The following is a 15,234-nucleotide window of genomic DNA, read 5'->3' as shown; positions in this document are numbered from 1 at the left end:
ACCACCCTCCGGAACACCTTTAATTGGATCGTAGGTTGGTGGGGCCTGCTCGGTTATAGGCGTTGGCGCTGGAAAGCTTCCTGTGGTAGAAGTCAGAGGCTGTGTTACTGGCTGATGTAGGAAGTTCGGACTCACCAGGCATTGGAAGGGGTTCGCTGTCAAGTCGACTCAAACTACCACGCGCTCGAGACTCAATATATTGCTGACCAGCATCCCTGCCATCGTCGGCCTCAGTGTCAATAGCCGTACCTTGATTCATGTCTGCGACCGAGCTTTTTATACCGTAATTCCCAGGAAGATTCCCGGCAGGAGTCGGATAAGGTGGAGATTGTTCAGGTGCAGGATCGCCAGACTCAAGCTTGTATGACGTAGCTGTCTGCAACAGGAGTCTCGTTAGAATATGCGCGGCTATATCAATGTCTTATGGAATACTTACGTATGTTCCACCGGGTAAAGCCGTTCCGGCAGCAGAGTCACCTGATCCTGTGATAGTGGCGCGTGAAGTGGTGGAGATTGGTTCACTCGTCTCAGATGGCCCCGTTCCAATGGAAGTCAGTGCTGTGTCGCCTAAGAATGCTCCGCCGGTCAGTCCTGCCACTCCCAAAGTAGCTTCTCTAGCAGTGTTATCTTTGGGTGTAGCAGCCGCAGGAGCTATCGTAGCTGATGATCCCTGTGTCTGCTGGGTGGTTGGAGCGGTTATGGTCGCAGTGGTCGAAACAGGTGCCTGACGATGAATCGGTGAGTATGAAGTCTGTTTCTGAGACGCGACCGGAATTGCGCTGGTAGCCGTTCCTGGTGGAGGCAAAGAGCTCGTCGGAGCTGGAGCGTCTGAATTGACTTGTGAAGCAATGCCAACACCAGCTATTCCACCAGGAGAAGCAGCTGATGGTAGGATAGAAGGAGTGGTCTCTGTCTGCGGGGCAATTGATGCAAGCTTCTTTTCAGGAGACTGGCCGACTACTCCAGACTTGACACTTGCTGCGCTTCCTGCCTCTGCTCCGACGGGACCAGCTTGACCTGAATCACGAGAAGAGTCCGGCTGTATATTCGTTGCAGATTTTACCGGCGCTGGCACAGATGATGATGTGGAGGACCGATTTTCGTCGGCTTTGTCACGCTTGAATCTGAAGGACATGAGCCAATTCGATGTAGTTTAGGAGCGAACGTACATGCTTCCAAGCTTTGACTTGATTTTGTCACCTGTACTGACCTTCTCGACTTTGGACGAGCTCTGCGATGCTGTGCTATCAAGTGGAGCGGACGTGGAAGCCTTTTCCTTGGCGGGATCAGACTGGTAAAGAACTTGGTCGTCCTTTTCGTGGCCGGGATTGCTAGACGAAGGTTAGTGAACAGGATCTATAAGTGGAGTATGCAAACAGGCGTACAGAGCGTCCTGGACCTTCTCCATCGGGAATCAATTAGCAAGACAACAGAGTATCGTGGGAAGTGAAGCTGGGGTATGAGTAGATAGGCGAAGTTGAGAGCAAGGGAAGCTTGACAAAGAACAAGGGAAGCTTGACAACGAGCATGTAAAAGTAGCTCAAGCAGCACCATCTTGGTGCTGTCGTCATTATTCCGAGCCATTCGATGCAAGCGCCGGCATGAGCGGGGCAACAAATGAAGGGCTATAGGTACTCACCGCTGCTGCACTAGCGGAGTGATTAGCTTGAAGATCTGCAGGACGTCAAGCCTGAATGCTGGATGTTGGACAGTAGTGTTGTGTAGTGTAATTAGTCTCGTGAATCGTGTCAACTTCTCTTTCACCTGGGCAGACTGTTTATGGCGTGGCTTGGAAGTGAGGTCTACCTTACGTTGATGACCTCATAGATGTGTAGCATCTACCTGCTGCTGGCCTTGTGGTCAACCGTACAGCTACAGACCTACACCACATGCTTGGTATAAGTATATATAGCCCTAAAGTAGATACTGCACGCCTCCTGTTGCTCGTGTAGGTATCGTCTAACTCAAGGCTATACATGATATGTGGTTGATCCCCATACACGATGACGTCGATGGTGCTAGCTGCCGGGTATATCTTAGCACGCTTAGAGTCTACACGTGACGTGGATGCGCACCGCCACAGAACTAGTGGGCCACAAGTAGGTCTGTCTGTAGCCTGTCCAGCCAAGAAAAACTAGCAACGCGCGGCACCAAACTTCAAGTAATACCGACTGCGGCTCCTGATCATAGTAGCAGGTGTGGCTGTAGGAGTCAACATACAAATGTGGCAACCTTAGTAAGGAGGATGAGTCTCCAACGCCCTACCCGTTATACACAGACTCCTTCGATTTCAGTAGATCATATTCCGTATATGCGCCATTTTACTCTATGGCAGATTTCATAAGCTAAACTACACGCCAGACTATCGAGATCTTTGAATCTACCAATCGAAGACTTACTTGTAGCCTCCATGTTAGACGGTATGCATACAAATTATCTGCGCTTCTCTTGGCTCTGAATACCATGCATTCTATCCCTGTTATCGATGGATGGATGCAATTCACAATCGAAAGATCGATGTGCGTTCTGGGACATTCATTGGAGGCCGCTAGATGTGAATAGTAGCCTACAAGATTGCCGGGGCTGTAGAGCTTACGATATTCTTTACTGATATGAAGACGAAAAAAGACATGATTTCGGTTGATCCCCAGCTGGTCTCGGGACGCTTGAAACCCGCATATGGATTGGGGATCCTTCGAACAGGGGCAAAGCCGGGGAGACACGTCTCAGCGAGTCAAGAAGACGATCAGGGTTTAAGAAACGAGGGAAACCAATCGTGGAGGCTGGCAACGCCGATGCAGACAGTGCTACCCCGGAGCCGGCACGATTACAGGAGAACAAGTTCAACTCCGCGACTTTCACTGACCATCGAGCTATGACCGCCTACGACAAGAGATTTAATTAGAATGAGACTCAAATATAGGGAGATGTGACGAGGGAGAATAGGGGAACTGAGGTGGATGGAAGAGACGTGTTGATGGTAGAGATTTGATGATGGCACACACTTGCTGATGGCACACACTTGCTGATAAAAGCAACAGGAACGGAAGAGCTAGTTATGACTGAGGACGCATAGATTGAAGAGACACTAGTTAATGAGGAAAGTGACAGGATTAAAACGAGAGACACGGTGTGAATGAAAGTTTGACGGAGAGAGACATGATGAGAGCATGAAAATGAGAGACATTCTGTAAACGACAGACATTAAACGAGAAAAGACTCCAATGAACGTAAAACCAAGTGAGACAAAACAGCAAAACGAAGCTAGTTCGCAACAACGTACACAGGATTGACGTCTTCGCGAACACTGCCTTCAGGAAGTTCGAAGTCCATCGACTTACTTACGCACAAACAAGTCGATAGTGTTGATATGATCCCGCCTCTTATGACCAGGTACTAGGATCTCGCCCAATCTATCAGAATCTAGCTTGTAATCAACTTCATATCTATCATACTTATTGAACATCTTCTCGCTTCTCGGCGAAGGCTGCATGCTTGGCATGATGTATCGTCCATGTGGGCTCCCCTGCCGTTCTAATTCCTCCTTCAGCAGTTTATATCTCTCAAGATCTTCGCAAATAATGGCTGCAGGAAGAGGAAGTCCCGTCAAAACCTGTGGCATAGGCAGTGCGCCGTCAAGGGAATGCCAGAAGACGAGTGTAGCATCGTCAATGTGAATGAGGCCTTCGTGATATGTGACGAATGGAGCTTTGCTCTCGTTCCGCGATTCGAGGACCTTCTTTGCCGCGGGGGTGTAAGAAGTATCCTGCAATACCAGCTGGACTGGGCTGTCGTATTTACTTGTTAACTTCTCTTGTAAGGAAATGACGAACTCGTGCTGATAGACGCAAGCTTTTTTCTCATTAAAGGCAAATTCTGTCGAGGGGAGACTGTCGAGTGGCCCAAGTCCGAAAGCGACTATCTTGGTGATAGGATGACGGTCCGAGACAGCTATGACTTTGTCTAATAAGGCTTTCGATGCGTCTTCTGAGCCCTCAGATAACGTTTTGTAATTTACTGTGATTTCCTGAACTTTTTCCTCATCAGGTAGCGTATTCCTTAGATTGCAGCCCATGTTATAAACAGGTTGACGATAGCCCCATGGATTTTCTTCAAGCCATTCAGAATCTCCAAGTTCTCCTAGACTGGCAAACTTGATTTGGTGTTGCGCTCTGTTCATGTTAGCGATGTAACATTCTCAATCAAAATTACGCTTCCCTGACGTACGAAACGGACTCAGCAACAGTCCCCAGATCGGGGAGTATACTGCTATCGACCCAAGCCCTGTATGAATCTAGTGTCTCAGCTGTACAGGGCCATGCATTATATTTATCATTCGAATAAGAATTATCAGGATGCATGAGGTTACTGGGCGGCCCGAAGTATGGATTGATCTTTTGATTCTCCTCAATGTAGTCATTTGCAATCTCTTTGTACCATTGTCGAATCAACTCGTTCATGACGTGACAATTGCCTTTATCGAGCTCCACTAGTTTAGTGATCCTCTTGATAAGTTCTAGCGGGAATAGAGGCTGTTTGGCTTCAAATTCCTTCCATTTGATAAGGTACGGATGAGGTGGCTGTTTCAAAATGTTCGTTTGTTCCATTTGGCGCTGCCTGGAGGCTGGACTGATGAAATGAATCTCTGATACGGAAAGTAAATGCATCCTGCCTCACGAGTCACGTCTCTTATAGAGGCTCTTGGGGAGGCGCGGCAACAAGGAAACAAAGGGTTTGCTTTTCTCAGGGTCAATCTCACAGAGGATGTTCATCGGCCACCAGTTCGCAAAGAACGAGGCCAAAGGAATTTGACTGACTCGTACATCATGCATGACGATGACAAGGAAAAGGACTGGAAGAGACGAGGAAAAGAAGAGGATTGCTGAAAAATACGTCTTGATCCATTAAAATTGGGTCTCGCAGGATGAAAAGAATGCGAAGATCAAAGGAAAAGCGTTCATAACGGAGCGAGAACGGATGTACGAATGGACGAATGGAGCTCGCTACGCTGTTTTCAACATGCTATGTATGCAAACGATCGTAAGTCAGAAAATCGAATACGAAGCCCTGAAAGGGAGATGGTGCCAGAAGCATGTGTCTATGATTTAGCCTCGCTGAATAGTTCTAAAGTCTTTGTGCTGAGTAAACAAGCGAAAGCGAGGAATGTCGAATATGTCAAGCTCTTGAGATGGCGGGTAAAAATTGTCCCCACCGCAAGATACCATATGGTCATCTGCGCGAATTCCCTTTGTCTCCAAGTATGACTTCACTAACTCGATATTTGTCGAAAACGGACATTGAGCAGAGATGAGATATGCAAAACCTCTTGAGACTTAGCACAAACTCCGTGCTACGAGAAAACAATACGAATTGCCAAAATCAACCGCCATTACACTGAAACCTAAGACCTGAGCGTGTGGCTTCTCGAATAGAATCCAGATCAGCCTAAATATCTGTAGCACTATGCTCGACACGAAACTTGTCTGCCCTCCAAGTCATGCTCTCGCCTACAGGTTACCTCGATCTCGACATGCTTATTTGATCTCAGACTCCCAACCATCCAATCCCCTGAACAATCACAGACGACTCCTTAACGAGAGTTTCTGAAGATCCCCCTTAGTACAGATAGACCTCGAATTCTGCGCTTATACCATTTTCTAGCCCGCGCCTTCTCGGCTCGTCCACGTATAAACGCAGTTCCTCTACATAATCATGCGATTACTCTACATGATCGTGCGGCTTGCCATACTAAGCCCATCACGCGCTGGGGCCAGTCTATCGCGCAGGATGAGGGGATTCTTAACTAGGAGGTGAGGAGGTCTGGTAGTTACAGCATGACGAAAATGGCATAGTGTGCGCGCATCTCATGAGCATGAGGAGTGGCGGTCGGAATATCGTCCTCTCTCGTAATGTACCGCCCGTGTGTAGGGGGGACGATCGCATCGTGGCCAGTTGATAGGGCCCGGCGAAAGGGTTGTAGCCTGCGAGGATACCTGAGGCGGTTCGACAGGTGTTTCTCAAAAAGCGACAACGTGAGAGATTGGTAGAGGTCTGAACTACCGTTGTAATAGTATAACAGGGTTGCATAAAATCGTAGACTTCGATAGCAGAAAGGGCTTCGAACGTGGGACTCGATTCGAATTCTTGAAGAGACAAAGAAGACCTGTGGGACTGAAATGAAGAATGCTCAGAGGAGATATGTCATGTGCGACTTGATATCTCCACCCTTCGCTAGCTACATTGTGCAGGGTTGAGAATCTGAACGATGTGTTTTATAACGTCGAAGATCGTGCTCTGTGCAACGTCCCACTGACCGGGTCGGGGCGAGGCTCGAGCAGCCATGCAAACAGTGACGTTCGCGGAAGTATATTGGGGTTTTTAAGGATTCGCGAAAATGAAAAGCTGCAAGGGAGAGCATCGAAGAAAGAAAAGAGATGTTAGTGAGAAAGCACAGTTCAATTCGCTCGACACCGATCGAAATGTCATCGCAATGGTTTGCAGCTTCTGACGTCTTGTTGATGCTCTCTCGCTGTTGCGTTGGCTTGTGGGTGTTCGTTTTCAGCAAGGAAACCTCGCTTGTTCTGCGAAGAATTGCGGCGCGGGCATCCATACGGCCGCAAACAACCTTACCCAACGTGCAAAACCCTTGGAAACAGAATGAAGCCCAGTAAAGCAGTTGCATCCGCGCGCTTGTCGCGTATGACATACTTGCTTTCGGGCTAGATGTATAAGAGTGTGATAAGATTACCAGCAATGTAGATAGGTACGCCTCAGATGATGTGATCCAGCCGAGACAATCATGGAGTTATACTTTGAATTAGTGCGTATGTACGTGTAATACATGATAGACGATAGCTGGTTGTGATGTTGGATAATGGTAGAGCGGATAGGGATCTTAAGCTGAGGTGGCGTGCTCTAGTTTAATGTCGTTCCTTCTGCTCATTGCCTGTAACGAGATCCATCCCTATAAGGTTACTAGCTCTCGGGATACCGTCTGAAAAGCACCCGTCCAACAGTCAACAGTGCCTTCAATTTGTTCTCTTTGGTCAGACGAGATCTTCCATCTCACCAAGCATTCATTTCATTACTAACACTCAAGCTGCTTTTCAGAGCATGCCAATCCTCGCGTTGACTCGTACTCTTTGTTATTGATCATGTCGTGCTTTTGACTCGGCGTATGCTCATTACCCTATGTCCTGATGCCCTACTGATAATATCAACACCCCATCAGGCCAAACAGTCACGACGAAGATCTTCGATAGGAGCATTCCGCGATCGAAGCAGGGCCGCACTAAAGACGCGCTGAGAAAGAAGGGAAGAGGGAGAAGAGTCTGGCCAAGCAGATCAAGCTGAAGCCGATTCGGCTGGTTATGGAGAAGGTGGAAGATGTACATTGGACTAAGATGTAGACTCAGAACAGTCACCCCGTGCGGCTCATATTATGTCAAGACTTGTATAGTATCACGTATATCGAGGTACTTCGTCAGAGTTTGCTTTGGGTCGAGAGCTGTTGAGGGCGTTTACGGGATGTTTGATGATGCAGGTGTAGATTCCGACGGATGCCCATGATTCCTTTCCTGGACGACCAGTCATATGAGCTTGCCTTTACTGTAGCTCAATCAGTTCTTTTTATCTGTGTTCAATGATACGTGAGTGCAATATGCATTTTCTTAATTATCAATGGGGAAAGACGGACACCTCATGCTGTAGGGATCCCTCGTGCCAACGCCGTCAGACCCCACTTGTAGGACCTTGTCAGTGTTAAGGACTGAACAGAATGTAGTATTTCAGTGGCCCAAAGGATCATGCCACATCTTTCATTGATAACAACGTTTCACTTTCGGTGGGTTCGGGCCCTCTATACTGATGGAAACAGAAAGCATAGGAGGCTTCCAACTAGAAATCCAACAGTCCACCTTACAGTTCACATCGCCACCTTTCGTCTACTGACGATCAGCAGAACAGCGTTTCCTATCACTAAGCATGGCGTCACCTTCGCGCGATACTTGTACGACCAAGTCGATGGGCTCAGTCTCGTCCTAAGAAAAGCATTGAGTGTCTCACCACTCAGCTTTGTCGACTATCTCACACCACTCGTTCTCGTTGATAAAAGGGATGAGTATAGCACCATCATTCCCGGACGTATACCCGACCGGGTCTACGTAAGCGCATTCTCACTAATAGTTCCATCATCGCCAAGTTACATGGTTACATGTACTGAAGACAAATTCATCCGCTGGGATATCTAAGAAGTTATTCTTGCTCGAGCGTACTCTATCTCAAATTCTCACCGTCGTCCGGGCTGCGGACCCTCATGTGATTTTTGGAGTATAAGAAAGGTTTTTATCCGGAAGTTCGACACAGCAACTTTACAGAAGAGGTATATGTCTCAATTCTCCTGAGTAATTCTTCTATAGACCAGCGTGTCAAGATCGGCCCTAAGTGGTAAGAGTAATAACCACACCAACTCGTCCTTGGCAAAGTGGTAGAAAGTGTAAGCTACCACGACTGATCCTTACTGGTAGGATAACCCTTAGTCCCTTTCCGGTCGATAGGGGCGACTTTCGTTGTCCTGATAGTCGTGGATAGCTTCTGGCTCTTTGTCAATTTGAAGGTCCGAGAATGACCTGTACGTGTTGTGGTGCACTGCCTACCCACGAGGGGATATCAACAGCATAGAGACCAGTCACAAGTTGTTAGTCATATGTATACGCGACTTGTGTTAAGAGAGTCAGGTCGTACGTTGTCCTAAATATTTCCTCTTGCAACCCGATGAACAATTTTTATCCTTCACCGTAGAGGAGGGAAGATTCTTATTCAGGACTCCAGGTAGATAATACGCAGAATCCTCCACTCTAGGTAATAGTCCTTTCCGAAGCCCACGATATTCGCTCTGTGATCGCACAAGTGAACCGATGGGTCTCATGCCATCACACGTCGAGGAAACCCAATGACTGAGGCTAATTGGCACATTAGTGCCGCCGTCGTTGTAATCTTCGTCCAGTCATCTGCGAAGAATTCAACCGTGTCTGGGGCGATAAGTTTCTGAAGACTTTAGCGGCACGTGTACCACTGACTATACTGGAAGATCTTCTTGACGCTGAAAACTCCACTCCAACAACGGTCTATGCCGTTGCTGGCAGTCCTGATGTCCCATAGATATACGTGGTACACGATCGCCGCATTGTACCAAGCGTACATACTGTTGATTGATTCTGTCAAACTAGCAGAAGTCCAGCTTGTCCATCTTCGCTTTTTCGTGGCCACCATATCGCAGTTTACGGATCTGGCAAGTCTTACCAGTGAATGCCTACCTTTCGACGAAGATGGGACCAACGTATGAATCATGAAGGTGCCATAAGTTCCTCTAATCCAAGCAAGTCCTCTACTGGAAGCATATCGTCGTCAATTAAATCATCATCTAGTATGCGGATCTAGACACATACAGACGAGTGTGCTTGACAGATTGGCCTAGGCTGTCACCTGTTCTAATGAAGGACACTGAAGATCAGGACTTTCGCTCATGTGCTCGCAAAACTTGCTCGGTGCTCATCTTCATGGTGCAGTTGTGGTTCCGTGCAGCGACACCTCCGCGGGGCTATTTAGTCAGGGCGGGAGTAGGCATGATGTCTATATGACAGAAAGGGAATATGAGTAGCGAGGAGCAGGAGCGTTGGGGATGGTTAAAGGAGAGAGCGTGTTGTTGTACCCACGAGCATGACGGGTGGGCCTGTGGTCGAGTTTATATGATACAGAGGGGGTCTAATTTAATCTCCGACTGCCACCTATTACCAAAACCCTACTTTCCAAGTCTCTATTTCTTTAATGCTATAGGTCTATAGTGCCGCCTTTAGTTAAATAACATTTATAGGTAATAATTAGAGTACCATGAAGAAAAAAGCTAATACGCCTAAGAAAACATATATTGGTAATGCGAATTGCGCACGGAGGCATTCCGGCGATCGGTGATTATCTTGGACCATTGTTGACAGGATGACAGGGCAAAGGCCTAATTAGGCGTAGCGTGCTGGACGAAGCGAGTACGCCAAACCTAGAATAGCGACTGCCGTTTCCTGGTGCGATTTTTCCGCCAATGTTTCTATCGTATCAAACGTAAACGTAATTAGATCAATTAAGCGGACGAAGTAGATTATACTAAACCTATATAGATGACTAGCTACTACATTCTAATACAAAAATCCTTTATATTTTCCTCTCTAACTATATATTTCTTTTATAGATACTTAATGTAATTAAAGAGAAGTATTACTAAGGTTCCAGTGTACCTAATAGGTTACTAGTAGGAAATATAGTGCTGTGCTTCATATCGTTGGACGCGCTCGTCTATTAGACTTCCGCCCCAGCCCCCGAAGGATGATGCGAAAGGGTCCGTCCAAGGACACCAGGAACTCATACGAGCATCGAGCTGGAGCTTTGAATGTTGGTCCAAGCCTTTTTTTATGCCTCAACGAAAGAGCCCAAGACTGCCCGTATCCTTGCATGGACATGTTTCAGCTTAGGGGGCGTGGTCGGATGCACCAATACTCGTCTGACCAGTAGCACGTACCATCCCTCGGTGTTTGATGGGTAAGCTGAAACATATTGAAAAGATGAATGCATGTTGGTAACAAGGTAATTTACTACTCGTACAGTGTATTGTATGTGCGCATTATGTCCATGTACGACGTCGATGTATCTTGACCTGTGTGTGTTCCTCCTTTGGTCGTCTTGCGAGCGCGCGAGAGAAGATATTTCTTAGCGGGCGGCGGGCGGCCTTACCCCACTATTCTCGCGATTCCAGCGATTCCAGCGATCTCCTAATTATTAACAGCAGCCCATGCCCATCAAGCGGCGGCGGTGGCTGAGGGCTGATTGGCGAGTGCTTGGCTACTTTTAGAAAGTTTAGCTTGCCTTTGGCGCCTTTTCTTCGCGTGTCAGCGCCTTAGAGCCTCAGGTAAAGCAGCCACCCGCGGTCGTGGTACGTCATTTCAATACCCCCATTCACTTGCATCCACCCTGTCAAGCTTCTTTTGGTCTGCTGGCAAGGGAAAAAAACGGGCGAAGGACTCTCTGTACAGGAATTGCTTACGATGATCTCCATTATTCAGAACATAACGTGGCCTGCCGTTACGTACACATCGTCCGCCAACGCACGCTACAAACGTGTAGCCTGGCACTGTCACTGTGAAGATGCTCATCATGTCGTGTTTGTTCTGCTTTTCTTAAGCCTCTCTTTCTCCTCCGTCCCTTTTACTCCCTCCTTCTGTCTCACTCTTTGTTCATTCACTCCACCTTCTCACCTCTTCCCTATCGACCGTGGCATACTTCTTATTCTTCTCCGCCCCCTGCCCTTGTCTTTGCCTTGTCCGTCTTCCGACCACGAATGTGCCCGCGTAGCCATCGTCAGAGCTGTTTGTAATCAACTCGGACATTTACCCAGCACTCACGCCATACTCGCCTTTCCTTGTTTGGCTCAATCTGGTGGAGACGCTGTCGACGCACACACACACGCACCCACAGCGGCCCTGCGACAAGGTTTTCCTTGAAAGGTAAGAGACCCTTCACCGATGAATCGCCAGTCAAAACTTACACGTCCGCTCTTCAGACCCGCTTCGGCCCAAGACTGCCTCTCCTCTCCTCTTGTGCTTCCTTTTCGGCCAGGCTATTATCTCCCTTCTTTTTGGAGCCACTCCTCTCCCTCCCTGTCCGACTTCTCTCATAACCACTGGACATGGAGGCTTTCACACGGAGGTCAAAGAGACTCTCCACCTTCCTGTCCTTCAGTAGTAATGATGACTTGCTTACGCCTGCCGCGCCTGCTCAGGCGAACAATTCATCTACATCCCGTATACGCGAGAAGAGCCCGTTGCCAAGTCTGAGGAAGCTCAGAAAGGCCTCACAAGACCGCGTACCGTCACACACATCTGTCTCATCTACATCTTCGATTCCGAATTTTTCGCTGCCAAATTACTCTCCACCAGAAGGCCACCATCCTGTGCAGCCTCCGTCACAAAATCAACCAGCCTTGCCACCGCTCGAAACCGAATTACTTCCTCCTCCACGTTTCAGTGATGGTGCGCCACAGACTGGATCGCCTGCCAGCTCTCGTCCCGGAAGCATCGTTGGAGGTTTCGCGCCCACACATACACTTCGAAGCACAAGCGATCTGAGCGAGGGAAAGCCAAAGAAGAAGTTCTTGTCGAAAGACCTAAAAGACAATCGAAAAATCAGCAACAAGCCGTCAGCATGGATCGCGGGGCATGATGAAGTCGTACCATATACTCTAGGGGCCTTGCTAGCCGGTCAGAGGGTTAGTTGTGCACAACGTGGTATTTTTGGCCCGCACTAAATTGTGTTCTAGGTTTCCGAGCTATGGGACTACACTGGTGACACCTTCATATACCTCTTTCCCCGAACATCGGACAAAGGACCATCTTTTCGTGTGCATTCTGCTCATTACTCCAGCTCGCCTGTTCTGACTCGTATTGCCCATGGGAGAGTCTACAGCGAAGCCATCGCACCCGAGCAACGACATTCTTCCGTCGTCCGACGTAAACCTATAGACGCAGGGTCCCGACACTCTTCTCTCAGCGATGCCACCCCTCCGCCGGATACATCTCCTGATCTCAGACCTCTGGACATGCAAAGTTCTAGTTCTGGCTCTGGCTCTGGTTCTGGTTCTCGACGCTCGCGCCCTCTCACTGATCCCGACTTCTCTGGGCCGGCAGAAACGCATCTGTATCTCCCTTTGACTCTCAGTCCTGATGTGATGGCAAACAAGCCGAATGCATGCTTGACAGTGGACGACTCAGAGCTCTTGATCGGTGTTCGCAATCTATTTGCCTTCCTTGTCGGGCAGTCGTTAGTTGCAACTGAGAGGCGGCCATCCGTGTTTAGTGCGTTCATGAAGATTGCAGAGCTTCTCGACACATGGGAGTTTTCAAATCTTGATGGATCAACGCACGGAGAGGTTGCAAGTGCAAGTTTCGCAAACTATGTGGAAGAGCTAAACCTCGATGACGTACGGTCGAGCCGAGAAAAGACCGTTGAGGCTATTGTCCTAGGTGAGCGTATGCGCTGCCAGGCCTTGTACAACGAGGGCTTCGTCCATGGTGTAGGGAAACGGGACGAGCTCAAAAAGATGAAAAGCCCCAAATTCACGCTCATAAGCTCAAAGACCCATAACAAGATGGACAGAGCGGCCATGGATCTTGAGATGCGCCAGAAGAATATCAATGGCCGTTTGCAAGACTTTGATTTTCCCTCTATTTTCGCCGGCATCATGAACAGCAAGACCTCATCCGAACGGAAGCAAGTTCGTTTCCAGGCCTGGCAATCTGCCTTTATGGGAACGCGAAAGTACATCATGGGCTACTACAAACACAAGTACGGTGCCTGGCCTCCTAAAGCAAGCTCCAAGAAGAACTCTCTTGAGACGAGTGGGCTGAACCGCCTTGTGCTGAAAGAGCTCTACGATGACATGTCTGTCCTATATGATATGCTGGTTGACCGTACAAATCTCACAACTCGCACTCTCGACCCTGTCGGCCAGCCTGACGATGAGTCTGATGAGCAAGCCATTGCCAGAGCCTTGCGTCTCGTTCTGTCAGAATATGACCGCGCGTCCCCTCCCGTTCAACCACCCATCCCCTTTGACGTCCCCCTCCTCCCCTCTCTCTCCACCATTCGTAAAGATCACACCACAGGCGATGCAAAGAGAGATGCTAAAACTCGCGCGAAGAAGCTCAAAGACGACGAAGTCCGCACTCTGCTCAAATCTACTCACAACGCAGACGCCGTCAAACCATCCCACCCTTTCCTCGCCGCCTTCTTCGAACTCGAGTCTAAGACCGCCCACAACCGCACCTTTGATGAGATCCTTGACCTGCGCATCGGACAATGGCTCTTCCTTTACGCAGTCCTCAATGCTCTCCCTATGCTTGTCATCGACGCGCCAGGTCTCAAGTGGACGGCTGGCGTGGAGTACTTCCTTTGCGAGGTTCCTCGCTCCGGAGTGCCTTGGGCGCGCACTGACGATGCGCACGCCACCCAGCGCAACTGGTACGGCATCGCAGGCTCCACGGGTGTTGTGTCTCTCCCTGCAGATGTTGTCGAGCATGGCGTAGAGGGCATCTACCGGCGCAGCCACGCGTGGAAAATGGCCGAGGTTTGGAGTCACGAAATCGGTGGTCTGCTTGACGCCGCTGTGCAGGACATGCTCGATCCACAGGGTGGCGCTCACCAAGGCGGTCTTGCGCCGCCGCCTGCAATTATGGGCGGCGGCGAGGCGATGCCGCGACCGAGAAGTCTGCGTGCAGAGAGTCCTACGCCTAGCGGTAGGGGCAAGAGAGAGAGCGTGATGATGCTGGGTTTGGAAGCACTACCTGTACCGGCAGGCATCGATCCGATGGGGCTAGGAGCCGGAGCGGGAGGCAGTAGGCCCGGGAGTCGGGCGGGTAGTGGAAAGACGACATTCGATGACATCCTGGGAGGCGCAGGAATACCGGTGGATAAGAAGAACAAGAAGAAGAAATAATGGTGACCTGACTTGTGTGTTTTGATGATTCCCCCCCAAAAAAAAATTGCGCAATGCAGCATAGCGGACGGAGGTCGTGTCATCTTTTTGTGGAAATAACGTATAAAAGTATGTTGGGGAAAAATTGGGATTGCTGCCAAAATCGGGGTCTTGGATATGTATTTATGGATTGTGGATATTTTGGGCGTTTTTTTTCTTCCTGGGGCGGTGATGACTGTATCTGGTGGTGTGCTACTGCCAAAATTTTAAATTTTTTGGAAGCCATGTATCGGTATTGATATCGTGTCGAGTGGGATATCTACCGGTGGATGCATGTGGTTTGTTTTTGTATATAGCATGGCATGGCATGGCATGGTGGTGGGTGCATGCCTGCCCTCACACCCCGCTTTAATACCTCCTGGGGGTATCACCTTTTTAATAAGTAACGACAGAACCTTGAAGGAGGACTTTCTTAATCGAGATACTCTGCTCCTCTACCTCTATGTCTCTTTTTCGTGAATTCTTCGCCGATGCATCCAAGTGAACGGAGTTGAGCTCCTTTGGCCCTAACTAGTAGTCCTGCGCGTGTATGGCTGCTAGTAACGATAGGTGCATGATAGTGATATTGAAGATTATGATTAGTAAAGAAGGAGAAGGAGAAGAAGGAGAAGAAGGAGAAGAAGGAGAAGAAGGAGAAGAAGGAGAAGAAGGAGAAGAAG

At 48.8% G+C, this 15,234-nt stretch overlaps 5 protein-coding genes across 5 annotated transcripts; 2 read left to right on the top strand and 3 right to left on the bottom strand.

Moving 5' to 3' along the window:
• Positions 1–340: 340 nt before the first annotated feature.
• Positions 341–1,471, bottom strand: EJ05DRAFT_47809 (uncharacterized protein). Its single transcript, XM_033744382.1, has one exon. The coding sequence runs from the start codon at positions 1,133–1,135 to the stop codon at positions 422–424; it is 714 nt and encodes a 237-aa protein (XP_033599368.1). The 5' UTR covers positions 1,136–1,471; the 3' UTR covers positions 341–421.
• A 1,793-nt stretch (positions 1,472–3,264) lies between these two features.
• EJ05DRAFT_517267 (uncharacterized protein) lies at positions 3,265–4,668 on the bottom strand (the record flags this gene model as incomplete). Its single annotated transcript, XM_033748675.1, has 3 exons — positions 3,265–3,311; positions 3,346–4,172; positions 4,228–4,668. Coding segments are annotated over 3 exons (1,315 nt in total), but the record flags the coding sequence as incomplete, so codon positions are not given.
• Positions 4,669–8,993: 4,325 nt separating this feature from the next.
• Positions 8,994–9,323, bottom strand: EJ05DRAFT_477145 (uncharacterized protein). Its single transcript, XM_033744186.1, has one exon. The coding sequence runs from the start codon at positions 9,268–9,270 to the stop codon at positions 9,055–9,057; it is 216 nt and encodes a 71-aa protein (XP_033599366.1). The 5' UTR covers positions 9,271–9,323; the 3' UTR covers positions 8,994–9,054.
• A 1,502-nt stretch (positions 9,324–10,825) lies between these two features.
• Positions 10,826–11,639, top strand: EJ05DRAFT_47689 (uncharacterized protein). Its single transcript, XM_033744130.1, has one exon. The coding sequence runs from the start codon at positions 11,091–11,093 to the stop codon at positions 11,544–11,546; it is 456 nt and encodes a 151-aa protein (XP_033599365.1). The 5' UTR covers positions 10,826–11,090; the 3' UTR covers positions 11,547–11,639.
• Positions 11,640–11,731: 92 nt separating this feature from the next.
• On the top strand, positions 11,732–14,536 carry EJ05DRAFT_493437 (uncharacterized protein; the record flags this gene model as incomplete). The annotated part of the gene is made up of 3 exons (XM_033746117.1): positions 11,732–11,873; positions 11,985–12,310; positions 12,362–14,536. 3 exons carry the CDS (start codon positions 11,732–11,734, stop codon positions 14,534–14,536), a joined length of 2,643 nt encoding a protein of 880 aa, XP_033599364.1.
• Positions 14,537–15,234: the final 698 nt, after the last annotated feature.

The sequence above is a fragment of the Pseudovirgaria hyperparasitica genome, assembly GCF_010093815.1.
Source record: "Pseudovirgaria hyperparasitica strain CBS 121739 unplaced genomic scaffold EJ05scaffold_10, whole genome shotgun sequence".
Lineage (NCBI taxonomy): Eukaryota > Fungi > Ascomycota > Dothideomycetes > Acrospermales > Acrospermaceae > Pseudovirgaria > Pseudovirgaria hyperparasitica.
This window is presented reverse-complemented; position numbering and strand designations above follow the sequence as displayed.